The sequence below is a fragment of the Calidris pugnax genome, unplaced genomic scaffold, assembly GCF_001431845.1.
Source record: "Calidris pugnax isolate Ruff unplaced genomic scaffold, ASM143184v1 scaffold44, whole genome shotgun sequence".
Lineage (NCBI taxonomy): Eukaryota > Metazoa > Chordata > Aves > Charadriiformes > Scolopacidae > Calidris > Calidris pugnax.
Window position 1 is genome coordinate 19737043 of NW_015094506.1, and position 15601 is coordinate 19752643.

The window sequence follows — 15601 nt, forward strand, 5'->3', positions numbered from 1 at the left end:
GTGTTCTAGTACTTAGCCTTTAAGTGTGTTAGCATCTCACCAGGGATGTGCAAACAACTGGCTTTTTCAATTTATCAGCTCAACTTGCCATTCTTAATTTGTTAGTATTGAATCAAGTTTGCTTTAATGCTCTTGCCTACCAAAACAAAACCAAAGCATATATGTCATGATTAGACAATACGTTTCTCTTGGAATAAAGCAGAATGTTTAATTTCCTAAGATTTGTTCAAAAAACAAATATAACAGAATTATAGTCAAAATACTAAAGCTTATGATTAGAGAGATGTTTCAACAAAGCCAACACCTCAGATGTCTTTCAGGTCCTAAAGGTCTCTATGATATACATGTCTGCATACAAGATGGTATCTGTACCTCCACTGTCAGCCAACGGAGGTCTGTTCAATAGAGTTAACAGAACCTCAAAAGTGATTCAGAATATTCCAGATACATCTACATCAGATCAGATGACAGTGACTAAAATACACTCAAAGTGTTGAAGATGTTGGTCAACTTCAGCATAGCAATAGCTAATATTACTAGATTTCTCACCCAGCGGTGACATGACCCATGATTACCTAAGACTTCTGTAGACAACTTTGAGATTCTTACTCACCTCTTTAGGCGTGCATATTATCCCACTGTCAGAATCTTTTTCAGCAATACTTCTCAGTAAAGTTCCATCAAAGTTTTGTGACATGAAACAGAATATGGACCTGGCATTTTCCTGCTAATCATGAACTCTTCTGCCACACCAGCAGAGGTAAACAGTAAGGAATGTGTCCAGAATTGACATGGACATATAAGCAGAAAAGTGTGCAGTCTGTACAGAATTACTTAGAACTTAGTCATATGTACAAAATGCTGCAGGTGAATCTCATGATGCTGAGTGGCTAGTTGGTAAAATGGCAGATGAAATTCAACACTTGTAAGTGCAAAGAAATGCAAACTTGAAAAAATAACCATAACTATACATACACAGTAATAGAGTCTAAATTAGCTATGGCTCAGGGAAGAATTCTCGGAGTCTCTGTGGATAGTTCTCTGAAAACGTCAGTTCAGTGCTCAGCAGATATTCAATAGGCAGACACAGTGTTACAACTGATTAAGGAAAGAATAAAACCCTAAACATTATTATGCCACAGAACAAACGCAAGCATACAAACTTTGAGTACTGCAGGCAGTTGTGGCACCACCCCTCTCTTTCACTCAGTGTTTCAAAACAGGCACTGTGGAACTTGAAAGGCACAGAGAAAGGTGATAAGAATGAGATGGGAAGTGAATCCCCTACAAGGAGAGATTAAGTACTTCTGAGTTCTGAAAAAGGACAGCTAAACCATCTATAAAATCAGGACTCGTACACGAGAAGCAAATGAAAAACAACCAGCCACTGATGATCACAGCAAAGAAAGCGGGAAGCCAATGATGACGTGAAATAAATGTATCTAAGTAAATGAAACACGTAAGTAAAAGACAGATCTTGTTGCCACCAATTGTCACAGAGAGCAAAGTGCAACACCTTCCAACACAGATAATGTACATTCACAGAGAGCAGGTCCTTTGGAGGCTATTAAACCAATGGCCCCAATGGAATCTAGGAGTAATACTCCACTGGTTGTCATCTCTAAACTGGTCTCCATACAGAACATGGTAAAATATTTTCTGCCATGGCAATTCTTATAATAAGCATCAGCTTTTTTGAAAAGACAGAGAAAAAAAAAAATATCTATTTCAGTGTTATCTAACACATGACTTGAAGGCCACCTCTGGCTGTGAGTCCCTTGCACAGTTCCACTTCCTAGTGGATAATACAGGGGTTTTTTCTCCAACTATTGTAACCAACACAGCTAGACTCCAGGAAATAACTAGTAATGGGTTCTTAATAATCAGGAAAGTGAGGTATAGAGAAATATCTTACCCCTCTGAAGGGTCTCACTTGTAATTCACACATACCAAGCACCTGGCATTAACTTCTTCACCTGAGTAATAACAAGAGCAACTTGGATACGAAAGAGTGACACCTCCACGAGTCAGACATGCAGAATATTGACAGTTTTATATTGCTCTTACTCCACAGTTATGATGGCATATCACTAAAAAGGACAGTCACACACTTCCTCCTCCTCCCAAGTTAGATCCAAAGACTATCCCCACATTGGGTGAGATGGTTTGGTCAAAAGTTTCATAAATGTTTTCATTATTTTCCCTTTGGATTATTGCAGCAAACACACTCACTGTTTAGCCACAGATCACTAGATCTGACAAAAATAATATAGTAAAGTGTGCAGGCGAGGGTGGGGGAACAACCCTGCTCAGTAGGAGCCCTCAGCTACACTGTTACATACAAGGCTAAATTGCAACCTATGCTTCAGCAAAATTATTTGGACTGCTGAATGAAAATCACAGAAATCCTTGGACTTTAAAGCAATGAGTCTGAAGTGACTAGATGCCACAAAGCAGCCACTGAAGAAAAAGGAAAAGGATATGAGAATCTGTGGTTAAGGGTTGGTAGGTAGGGGGGACCCTGTCCAAGTTCAGGTGACAGAGCACAATAAACGTGGAAATGCGCTTCAACATGTAAATGTTTATCGTAGCTGTTATAGTAGCTCCAACTTCATGAAAACACCCCAGCATCAGTAAATCTTCTTTGCATTTGAGAGGAAGCATCTTTCAGAGCAGATAGATTCTGCAGGGGAATCAGTTTTATCTTTTTCTGTACTTCCTCATGTAGGTACTGCAAGGTATCATTGTACTGGTGAGTTCAATTAGGGAACAGACTGTATAATTAACTGTATTTAAATACTCTATATGCTGTTAAAGCATATATGTACGTATAAAGCAGTACTCAGGATATTTCTTCTTAGCCATCAACCCCTGAATAACGGAATTATGAAACCAGGCAACTCTACACTACCAGCTGCACTATGATTCACTGATCCTTTTTATCCTCACAATACTTCATGGTAGTGTAATCATTCCTAGTCATGTGTGACTCATCAAAGTATTTTGTAGTAAAGACAAATGTTATAATATGCCCTATTGTAACCATGCAAATTACAAATCTTCATTTCCATACCTAAATTATGCTTTCGCTGAACTTTTTCTGCTGCTCAAGCAGCTCTCACATACAAGCTAGTTAGGCATTTCAAAGTTGCTTTGTAGCAAGGAGTCCCAGGCTTTCTGTGAGGTGGCCTCCTTCACCTCCTTTCACTTCCTCAAGCCTCTTCATGCTTTCACTGTTTTGAAAAGGTTTGCACTAGGTTCTTAACTCTAAGCTACCACCATATCTCCTCTGTATGCCCCACATGTTCCCTTAATGTAACTAGACTTGGCAGACAAATTACACAATACTTCCCACAGCAACTCTGAATGACCAGTCCTCTGTGGATCATCACAAGCCAAGCGATACGGAGACACACGGAAAAGTTTCAAACTTTCTTTTTCTGTGCCAAGATATCATACTCCCAGTGAATTCATATTTCTACTATCTTGGGGCCTATTCATTTTAATATACTCATTGCTATCCCTGTCCACAATAGATCTAATATTTTTAAGTAGAAAACTTAATAGAGTCTACTCTATTTCTTAATCTGCTGCATATTAAAACTTGTTAGAAACTGATCATCAGGGTCAACAGGTGACTGCAATGTAATTTTAGAACTGCTCATATTAACCGCCTAAATTTCCAGTTCAGACCAAATGGGCTTGGCTCAAGAATAAACATTAAAGAGCTCCAAGGAAAGCAAAGTATAACCTTATGGGTTTTTTTTCAAACCAAACACAAGAAGGAAACACCACTCCACATTTTCTGGGTAAAAGAGCAGATCACAATAAAGCACACTAAGAATCACAGGCCCCCAGAGAGTCCTAACCAAACCTCAAACTGAGGTTTCAGAAGAAATCCCTGCTATGTACTTCTTCAAAAGAAACAAAAGGAATAGAGAAGAACTAATATACATCCCTTTCCCAATATGACGTAGAACAGCAAGAGTTTTTAAATTCAAGCACAAAGGCTAACGTATAATTTATGTGCATCACAGACACATACTCTCTGTGCAAGAAGATGGAGAAATATTTGCATGAATACAACTTGAGCATGGGACAACAGGAGGCTTCCAAATAAAGGCAGAATGCTGCTACTACTACTTTTGATGGTACTTATCACAGAAAGGTGGTACAGTAAAAGCACTATGGACTGAAATATATCAGATATTCCCTGTGATCACTCTGTTCTCCATCTCTAGAACTGCATATTGAACACATTTTAAACATACGGAGTTGCTAAGGAATAAAAACCAAAGGTTAATGAAGAGAAGAAATACAAGTTTGGGCATCAATCCCTTTCCACCACCTCAATGCAGTTAGCAGAACTTCAATAAGATGAGGAGAATTATTCCTTTAGTTGGGGTGGGGGAAACTTACGTCTTCTCTGACACGGTGGCAGTCAAAAATATTACTATTTATTTTATGAATGCTTACATATTCATACATACGACTTTAAATGAAGCAGTACATGTTATCCCTCACTGACATTCCCACATACAGATTTGGGCTTCTATCTGTATTACTCAGGTCAGACATAAAACTATCAAGCTTTCTCACCAGGTATAAATCAGTCTCCTTTTTTTTTTTTTCCCCATGGTATTTAAAGGGTAACAATGACCTTACTCCAAAACAGCGTTATCAAATTTTAAACATATAAGAACACTTTTCAGTAAAGTGAAAAGCAGCCTGATGTATTGTTGTTCAACCACGGACTGTGATTTAATTAGCCACAGGACTGGAGAACTACAAGAAACACATATGTGGTATGCGAATGATTCAGTAAGTGTATTTCTTTCTTTGAAATTAATCCATAGGAATCCACTTCCCTTCTTCCTCCTCCACCTTTTATTCTTTTATTCTTTTATCTCCTCCACCTTTTATTTCCTCCTCCTTTTATCTTTATTAACTAAGGTACTGCTTGCTGTCCTGAGGATACGAACTCTTAATTGAGGTTCCAAGCTGCTGTGACTACCAAACTATCTGCTGCTCTCAGGAAAGGGAGGGTGAGAGGGAAGAAAGCGTGGGTACCCACAGAGGCACCCCCAGTAAATGCTAATAACTACTTGCTTCTTATCCCCTCCCCCACTGTAGTCATTTTAAATAAATAAAGTCTTAGTCTTCTCCTTCCGTCCCACACTGCCACACAGCTCTACTGCATGCTGTGAAACAAAACGCATCGCTAAATATTTTTCAGGATAATCCACTGTGGGGATAACTTTTTTTAATACACTTTAGGTCATTTACCCTTCAAAGAGAAACATAATCTGGTTTCAAATTATGCTGTTCCAAATAAGAAGATAACAAGCTCAGTTCTCATCTCTGGCTGCTCTTCCTATGTCTCAACAGCACACAGCAGCCACAAAGCTGCCAGGCAGGAGCAGTGGAGGATCTCCTAGGGGTACCATTCAGTGGAACCAGGCCAACGTGGCTGGTTCTCTGCCACCTGTCCCCACCCCACTGCACAAGAGGGGTGCCCAGGGGACAGGGCCACGTGCTGGGCTCGAGATGTTGGGCAGTCACAGCAGCTGCTGTAAGATGGAATAAACTTGAGAATGAAACCACCGTCTGCAAGGCAGTCAAGAGTCACCCGGGCTATTCCCGCAGCTGCAGAGTTTGCCCTGTGCAAATCACACCCTTGGAGAGTAGCTGGGACGGACACGTGAAGCCAGTCTGTGCCAGGCTGGACCTTGGAAAAGCCCATTTATGCTATGAAGCTGTGCCATCCCACCATCTGATAAAAAAATCTTCAGAAGCGGTACCTGAAGCATGGAAGCACCCCACTGGAAGAATGAAGGAGTCTTGTTAACCCTACAGACATCTTCATAGAAAATCAAACAAACAGACTATGTCCTCTACTAGTACCAATGGAGGTAACACCACAAACCGTAGAGCCTTTACTCAAGGCAGAAAAAACCACTGGGACAAAGGCAAAAATCAGATGGCATTTGTGCAGGCTTTCCAACACAAAAAACTGAGGTAAAGGCAAGCCTAAAAGGTGAATGTTACAGACATTTGACTGTCAGCAAGGTAGGGGTTGGTCTGGCAATAGTTAGGAATCTCTGAAATAAGTGGTTACTTTCCCACTACTGGCTATAAAAACTTGGACCAAATAGGCTAAATTTCTTGTTCCTGTATGAAAAATATGATTAAAACTTACCTAAACTCTGGAGGAGAGACTGGTCTATAAATAAATAAAAGTACACATCGCTCTCCTCCCTCATGAATACTGTACCTGTCACTCAACTAGATGTCAACTAAGCCACCTGCCTCAGTAATCCATTTTTCACTGCACAGAGCACAGTTACTATGGTAGGTACATGGGATAACACCGGTTTGACTGACAGATGTTCAGGCTGGTAAAGGAATGTGTTCACCTTTACGTTGTCCTGGGGTGAGATACCTCCTACAGATTATTTGGCACTTCATTTTGCCTTTCATAGCGAGAGCATGACTCTTACGAAACATGTTAATAGACTCTTCCTTGGATGTCAGAAAGCAGAATTCATATTGATGCCAAGGACAGAGACCTTAACGAATAAGTTAATTAAGTCAAATATGACAGCAGAACATAGGAAGCACAGGGAGACATGAAAGAATGTAGTACAGAAAGCAGAGCACAGCTCGAGTGTTCAGCCTTCACTATGAGTTACATTGCCACAGTACATACTACTAAGTGTATGCTCATTAGTACATGAAAGGAAAAGGAAATAGAGTCTTTCGTCCTCCATTCCCTTTTTCCCCTGCTTGTAATGTGAGAAACGGGAGGAACTGTAGGGACTTCACGCCACTCTCCCCTGAGCAAATGGCAGGGAAGGAATGGGAAGTATACTAAGAGTCCCACATTTTTCTTTCTTTTCATTAACCAGAAGAGATCTCAGATGAAGCAATGCTCTTGAACATATGGAATTGCAGTCAAGACCCTGGCCTGATACTCGTCAGAACAGCAATCATGGGTGTTGCCTCTCTATCTGCTCCCTATAGGTCATAAACCTACAAATTAGGCATAAATTAAGAATATATGCTTTTTGGAAAAGTCTTCTTGCTACTACATACAAAGTTCAGTACATCACTGCCACTAGATACTTACAGGTGATCTTCCCAAGCAAAACCAAAACAAAATGTTGTTCCTTGTCCTGGTTTGAGGGACATTCCCACACTCAAGTCTTTCAACTCAATACTATTATTTCTAGAGTGCATTGCAGAAAGTTTATGTTAACAAAATAAATATCACATTTAAATACTCCATGTACTACGAGTGCTGACGGACAGCATTTTTTTTAAAGGAGTAAGCACAATACATGTACAGTGTTTTCCTGGTGCATTCAACTTGCAAATTCAACCAGAAATCAATAACAATGGATTGCAAGTTTGCAATTTATGTTTTTAACAGATTCCCTGGCATATTCAGTTTAGCATGGATGCTGATCACATAGGTTTTTTGTTTGTTTGTAGTGTATTTTGTAGCTATAGTACTTAAAAATTAATAAACTAAAAGTCATTTTCAATATACAAACCTGAAACAGAATGGGTAAACAAATATTGATGCAGTGAATCTGAAAAAGCTACGATTTCTTTGGATTACTAATGCACTGTATTACAGTTCCCCATTTAACTAAAACAATTCACAGTAGTAAGCACTGAACTGAGTAAAAGGTACTTGTAGAACCAGCCTTTCTGTTGTTACAGAGAAAATTTCATACAAGCAAAAGAAAGCATAAACACGCCTATCCATGTTCATATGTGTGTGCTTTTCTAGCTCAATATAACTGCATAACTCCCAACACATTCCTTGTAACATGCATTTTATTTTTAACTGTTTGATGAAAGCTATTTTGGGGAGTGGCACATTTGTAACGAAGACCAAAAAAGACTGGGTATCACCATATCACTATCAGAGCACCATTCCAGGACGAATAAACGTTACAAGTCTGCATCACATCAGACTTCAGCAACATGCTTGGTGCTTCCTGCATTAGCTGCTGTTTATCAGATACACGTGTGGCCTCCCAGTGGTAAGTGATGGGCTAACAAAAGTTACTTTTCAGGTACAGGTGGGCTTAGAAAGTAAAGCTCAATTCTGGAGCTGGACTAAATTCAGGTTGCAGAGGAAGAAAACTTTATTTTAATTGAGGACTAATTCTGCTTTTGACAGCTAAATCATTCTGCTGTAACCAATTTGCTCACCCACAAAGAATTATCTGGTGTATAATTGCTTCAATACTGATTAATAAATAATAACTGATAGAGAGACTTTGCTGGAGTTAATAACCAGCAGCTGAAGAGAGGCCCTAAGGCACAGCCTCAGGCCTTTAACCCAGGTAGTCATTAACTGACAGAAAATGCCTGGTCTTGAAGTCATTACTGCTATTACATAAAAATGTTAAAACATTTTTCAAATAGCAAATAATATTCTAAAAGCTACAGGCTGAACTGCACAGTACGTGCAGAGTTATTTTAGAGAGAACTGATAGTTTTGGGTTTTTTCTAGCAGGTAACAAATCACGGAACCCACTGGGGAAAAAGTTATTCTGAATAGTTGTTCAACCTGATTTTATTTTTTTTTAGACTATTAATGAAAGTCAGCTCTTCAGTCTCCTCAGCCTGACCACAGCACTGCAGATGAAGGAAAGCACAGCCCAGCTCTCCAGCACCTCAGTGATTGCTAGAAGCACTACACTACCTCCAGTAATCTTGTCTTAAGGACAAGTATAAAACCATGGTGCCGTGGTGCTAGATGTAAACTAACAGGAGATGTTGGACATGCACCAATTCTGACCTGAGTTTGCTTACGCGACTCTTTTTGCTAGTGTTTCCTGGGCCAATATGATTTTTCACTTGTGCAGAATCAAGCAACTCTTTGTGTGATGCTGAGCCAAGCTGAGTGAGGCCCCCAAACACAAGCCTAAGAGAATTCAGTGCTGGGACGTTTATGCAGGCTCTCTGCAAAGCAGAGAGCACTATGGAAACAGTAATTATCTTATTTTCCTTTGGCCAGATTATTACATCTCCTCCTCATTGGCCAGGATAAACTTAACTGCACTGTAAAGTATTGAATTAAGATCTTTACTAACCAGGAGCTTGTAATCTCTAATTACATCTTAGATAAAGTAATACCAAAACAACAGCAGTGCAATAAAGTTTGGCCTTATTGTGTTATGACTCTTATAAGATCTTTCTTAGCCTCAAGGTCTTTCTCTGAAATTACTTGGCACTGATGACTCTACAGAAATGTTTAATATAACTGAAACCAAGACATACCCAGTTGTAGAGGTCTCTTCAAAGTGTAACACACATGGATTCAGCCAGCCAGTGGAGGTCCTAACCTGAGCAGCTGACCAAGCTGTGGTCAGGCCCACACACAGCCAGTCCTGCAACATATGCTGCAACCATTTTGGAACAGGAGCAGGAGCAGCAAAAGTGAGACCACGCAAAATTCTTCTTTCAGCACTGCCTTCCATCGGCATTCCTCCTCCCACTCACCACCACCCAGCCAGATAGCCACTTCCTTTCACTGCTGCTCACTCCCATCTGCTCTGGCACTGCCTGTACTCACTCTTCTAACCCCTGCACCCACAACTCCTGACTCCACACCTTTCCACGCACTTTCTGTTTTTCATTTTTAACAGATACACCCCCTGAGAAGAGCCAAACACGTTATAGTTGCCAGCTGGCACTTTATTTCCATAGATTTCTCCACCTCCCATCCACAGCAAAAGAGAAGAATGGTAAAAGATGAATCTCCCTGAAACATCTCTTTCCAGCAGGGCGTTCATCTCCACTTATATGCTCTGCTTTGTCCCTGAGCGCTCACTCCCTCCACTAACTGAGAAGAGAAAGAATTAGCAGGAAAAAAAGGAATTAAAATAACTTGTGAGACAGTAAGAAGGTATGTGCACCTGACAAAGGAATGAGAAACAGAGGGTTTGGAGAAAGTACAGTTAAACATCTACAGTAAAAATAAATCCAGACAGTGGAAAAATGAAGTAACAATAGTAGGAAAAGGCCTGGTGGATTGAAAGCACAGATAAAGACAACAATGAAGGAAAGAGACACACAGATGATGTGACAGACATTACAATCCAGCCAGCAATATTTTGCTTTTAAGAATTACTCACAACGAGCATACATAAGAGGTATGATTAGGAAACACAACATGTGAGCAGAAGCAAGCATGTGAAGGTGAGTCTTCTGGATTACTGTACTGTGAAAAGACGACAGTACACAGATCCATGAATTTCACCAACTACAGCTGGCACAACTGCTAGAGCCATATGAAGATCAGCAAAGCCTGCTCATAAGGGCATCCCTCCTCCCTCAAAACAGCATTACCTCAGTCAGCACCCTGGTAGAATTACACTGCTCCCTAGTTTGCAGCAGCACAGATGACCGCACCACAGTCCTTTCCACAGGAATCAAGGCCCTGCCCGAAGGCAAAGGCAGTTGCAGTGATTTCCTGTAATTCCAGGTGAATCTGAACAACATATTATATATCAGTAATGCACATAGAAAGTCAACTCTGCTTTTAATTACCTGCTCTGGAAGGAATTCTGATCAGACCCATATGGAGACTGAAGAGTTATGCTATTGATTCACGTCCACTGAGCTGTACTCCTAGAAAAGCACTGCTTGTCTTAATTCCCCTTTCCAAATTCATTTTGGTGTACAGAACACCTTAATGTCTGCAAGAATTATATAGAATATATCAAAATTAGTATTTTGATTGGATACCTAAGCTTTCCAAAAGCCAGTTTCTATTTATAACTTGCTATGTATTTGAATCTTGCGCTTAGGTTAACATTAATTTTGAGGTCAATGTTCATTCTTTGAGAAAAACTGAACAGCTAGCACTCAACCGTTTTTGAGAAACAGCTCTGCTTTTAATCTCACCATTTTTTCCAGTTCCTTGGGGAGTTTACCTACTCTTAACCATAGCATTTTAGTAAGACTGGTCAGCTGGAAGAGAGGTGAGATTTCCATCATTAGTAAGCTGTCAAAATTTGAAAGGACAGCCCCCTCGCCCCAAAATGTTCTGTGAACCAAAACCACATCCATGAAAGTGCCAAAACAAAAGCAAAAGTAGGTGCAAGCTGAAGTCTTCTATACAATATATATTGCATTAATTGAAGAAAGATTCCCCAATGCAAAAAAATGCCTATCAAGATGGTTCACTTTCCTGAACGTTCATTCATTTTTACAAGCAAACTTACTTTTATCATACATTTAAGTTCATTGCCGTGGATACCGGAGCAAATAAATTTTAGTGAAAAAGTGGCTCTGGAGGAAACCAAGAAGTTTACAGTGTATGTGCCAGGATTCAGATAATTTCAAATTCATTCAGTAGTGTCCATGAACTCCTGCTACTGCAATACAAACGACTCAAAAAGATGGATTACCTCAGCAATTCATCTGAATGAACACAGCTCTGAACTGAAGTGTTTGGCATAAGTTCATACCCTAAGATACTCTTTCAACAAAACTGAACGAGGTTTAAAGACGATCAAATCACAAATGGACTGAAAAACAGCAAGACATATTTAACCAATAACTCAGTGTAAACTATTTTGGTATTCTGGGGTATTAATAGACCTCTGTGATATAGGCATTATAAAAAACAGGAGCTAAAAGTCTAGACTAACTGAACAATTTTATGGGATAAGAAACTATCTCAATCTATGTAGGCATTTAGTCTTCAAGTCTTTGCAAAGATTACCTACTAATTTGCATAATTTTTGGCAAAGTTCTGTACAGTGGTACTGGCAAGCTGGTACAGTACATATATGTATGTCCTACATGCGCTGAACCAACAGACTCAAGCATTCCTATCAGACTTTAGCAGCCACAAATTCCTAACAAATTAATACTTAGGTTTTCTCTTCAGGTTCCTGTTAAACCTAAAGTCCTGAGAACAGTTTTGCCAAACACGAGAACAGCAGAATGTTATCAATTATTGTCTATAAGGCATGAGTGTCCCTCTTTTTTCATGGTATCAAACATAGTCAAGCAGCAAAAGTCTAAGCTCTGAATAACAATAAAAGAAAATGAGTTAAAGAGGAATTAGGTTATATCTTTCAAAATGATGGTCCTGAGGTCCATCCCCCCTATTTCATGTATTTGCTTGCACCAATGTTGGAAGCTGAACTACTTGCAGCTCTTTCTCAGATGAGTCTAGGACATTTCAAAGTGAGATAACAGGGTAATACTACACAGGACAAACTTGTAAGCATTACACTGTACTAGAGCACAAGGAACACCAGACCTGCCTACAAGATTATACACCAAAAACTTCCATCTTAGTAGAGTTGAAGGAGAACCTCGAGTAATGAGTGTTTTCTACAGCTGAAAAATATGAGGCCATTCTTAGCTGAAGACCAAATCCTTCAGCAGGAGAAGTACATTACAATGAAAATCATCAACTCCTACCTGGATAGAAGTCTGATTTTGTACTAGTTGATAGGGAGTAAGAAATGGCCTGACTCTGTTCTATTAGGCCAGTGAACACTCCTCTTTATCAGGGAGCGTAGCGATAAGATAAGCTTTAAACTGAAAGAGGGTAGATTTAAATTAGATATTAAAAAGATATTCTTCACTGTGAGGGTGGCGAGACACTGGAACAGAGACGTGAATGCCTCATCCCTGGAGGTGTTCAAGGCCAGGCTGGATGGGGCTTTGAGCAACCTGGTCTAGTGGAAGGTATCCCTGCCCATGGCAGGGGGATTGGAACTAGATAATCTTTAAGGTCCCTTCCAACCCAAACCATTCTATGATTCTAGGAGTATTACAACAGCCAGAGGCAACCAATTCTTCATCCCAAGAGCAATTCCCTCGTTTAATCTGTTGGTAGCAACACTAAGAACGAGGCATCCACTTCTCCCTCCTTACTTTGCCTTGGCACTTGTGAGGTTCTTTTCTAAATTAACTCAGCTCATTGAACCGACAGAGAAACAACCTTGCCAAAAAAAAGAAATAGAAAACCAAACAAAACCAACTCCACAAACCCAAAAGCTTTCAGCCATCACAGCTAACCACTAGGACTACAAGCATGGCCTCAGCAGTTCCCACCTCCTTACACTCACAAGTTAAGCCATCTCAGAGATCCACTTCCTAGCCATGCTTTCTCCTTGCCTTTCATGGCGCCAGAGGGTATTGTCATCATCTGCTGCCCATGGTATGAAAGGGCTGTAAAGGAGTGAAAGGCCATCGGTGTCCTACCCAGCTGTTCCAGTCACCAAACCAAGACTTACTTTCTGATCACTTCAGTATGGCCTAAAATAGGAACGCCAGTGAAAAGGACTGCCCTGGGTCCACCCTCCCTCATCTTCGGCACAGACTTGAATCTGTACTAGGGCTCTCAAAAAAGCTGGATCAGACAACTGATTTGGCTGAAAACTTACCACATGGAGATGTTTCCTGATCTGATATAGCCATGGAAGGCAGGCCTGCTGTCCTTACTCATGTCCCCAGGCTACAGTAGAAAGTCATAAAGCATTTGCAGAAGTATAAGATAAATACCCCCTTTACTCAGGTACTGTCATGGTTTGGACTGGGCTGGTCAGTAAAAGAAAACTGGTTCTGTTTTATCTCAAACCAGGACAGGCACACAGCTTAAACTGCTGCTTGGTCCTCTGCTTTCAGAAGTAGCTCTGTTTTGTTATCCACAGTAACTAAGAAGGAAAGGTTTCTGTGGATGTTCACCTCAAAAATTGAGATGACAGCGCTGTGAAATATTCTACTAAGCTGACAGCATTTCTCATATATGTTTTGGCTTGTTACACAGTTCTGAGCTTGATATTTGTAAACAAAAACAAAACTGACATAAATAAAGGATTTTCTTTTTTTTCATGGCATAACTCTTGGAACCACGCCATATTTGGAAACAACAGTTCCAGAAAGTGCTTTCATCAACCTGGACCTCCACAGGAAGTTGATAGGTTGTAAAGTCCTAAGACAGAAATTACTCTATGAGCCTCATGAGCTAGCATGCAGCACATCAAAGGGACATGTCAGTACTGAAGGATAGAGACTGGAAACCCTGCCAGTATTACTGCTGTCTTTTAATAAATAGTTCCACAAACACTGCTATGGAAAAGGCCACAGGAAAAACAAGAGAAAACTTCCCAAGAAAACCAAGATGAATTGAACTGGCATATTTAAAAGCTTAAAATTTCATCAGAGAACTACACCTACTAAGTTAACCAGTTACAAAAAAGCAGTAGACAAAGCAAAAATGTCAAACCTTCAGAAAAGGTCCCAAAAAAACCGCGCTATCATTAAATAAACTGGCAAATTTTAGGAACACTAATCGAGAAAGTACTTTAAGTACTTGATGTTATGATCCCTTACAAAAAGTGAGGGTTTTCAAAACAACGAAATGTATTTGATACAACATTAGAAATACTTACAACTACTCCACTTTTGGTGACAGTTTCCCGGTATGTAAAATTGCACACTGCCCAAGCTAGGTAATATGTAGACATGAGAGGGGTCTGTGAAAAGTGATCTGTAACCCATCCATCCTCTTCAAAAACAGAAGTTTCCACTGGCATGTTGGACAAAGATAAGTAAGTTGCTTGATGTCTGATGCTGATTTTGAAAGTGGCCTTGTAGATAGGCTCGTCGAAGCAAGGAAAGGCTTTTCTGGCATGAGTAGGAGAGAACTGCGTAACACCAAGAAATCTAGAAAAGAAGGAAACAAAAAAAAGCAAAGCAATTACTAACTGTGTGCAGCACTTGATTCGTAGATATACCAAATAAGACACTGCTTGAATATTGTGGTCTAAGGTGGTCTAAGGGTTGGGAAAAAGCAAACTATACAAGCTATACAGTGTTAGAACACTGCTTTATCACTTTCTTACTACCTGTGCTGCAATGCAAAGTAATGGTCTACAAACGTACCAGTTGCATGTCGGTCTGAAACACACTACTATATACAGCACTGCTGTGACTATGCAAGTCCAAAAAACCATTCTGTAAGCTTTGTAGAATTACAAATATAAGCAAATGATAAACAAGCACAGAGGGTAGTTCATCATTCTTCTACACATGCTTTTCTTTTCTGGTGTATTTTATAGAGAACAAATTGATGTTCTCAGTTAATGGGTCAAATTATGAAAAGATCTGTGAAGGAGGAAAAAACATTTATTATGCCACTGTAGAGAATGGGAAGGCTTTAGTTTGACAATAAAATCTATAACTTTTTTTGGAACTAAAGAGATTTTAATCCAGATAAAGAATAGGAACCTTTCTGCGTAGAGACTTATATTTACACTTTTGGAGAAAACCCATGTGCAATGATCTCTTTGCAGAAACATGAAGCTACAGTTAAAAGGCTGAATTATTGGGTTCGGTAAGAATAATTTCTGGAGGCATGCAGGATGAGAAAATGACAACTACATAACTGTATAGGTAGCACATATGTAGGCTTTTTGAGTGGTATTGATTCACATCTCACTTTCCAAGGTTCCATCAGAGGAAATAACCACGCTATTTTAGATACCGGGTAAACATTTATCAGAATTTCAGAGGCTGACGAATCATCTGTTACTCCTCTGAGGGCAGAGGA

The 15601-nt window shown here is 39.8% G+C and overlaps 1 protein-coding gene across 1 annotated transcript in view; it reads right to left on the minus strand.

Moving 5' to 3' along the window:
- Nucleotides 1–14943, minus strand: part of TRHDE (thyrotropin-releasing hormone degrading enzyme) — a 229830-nt gene extending 214887 nt beyond the window's left edge. The window contains exons 1-3 of the mRNA XM_014963319.1: nt 14935–14943; nt 14758–14825; nt 14442–14715 (exon numbers count right to left, since the gene is read on the minus strand). Of these exons, the coding sequence (XP_014818805.1) occupies nt 14442–14715; nt 14758–14825; nt 14935–14943 (351 nt within the window). The remainder of the gene's footprint in view (nt 1–14441; nt 14716–14757; nt 14826–14934) is intronic.
- Nucleotides 14944–15601: the final 658 nt, after the last annotated feature.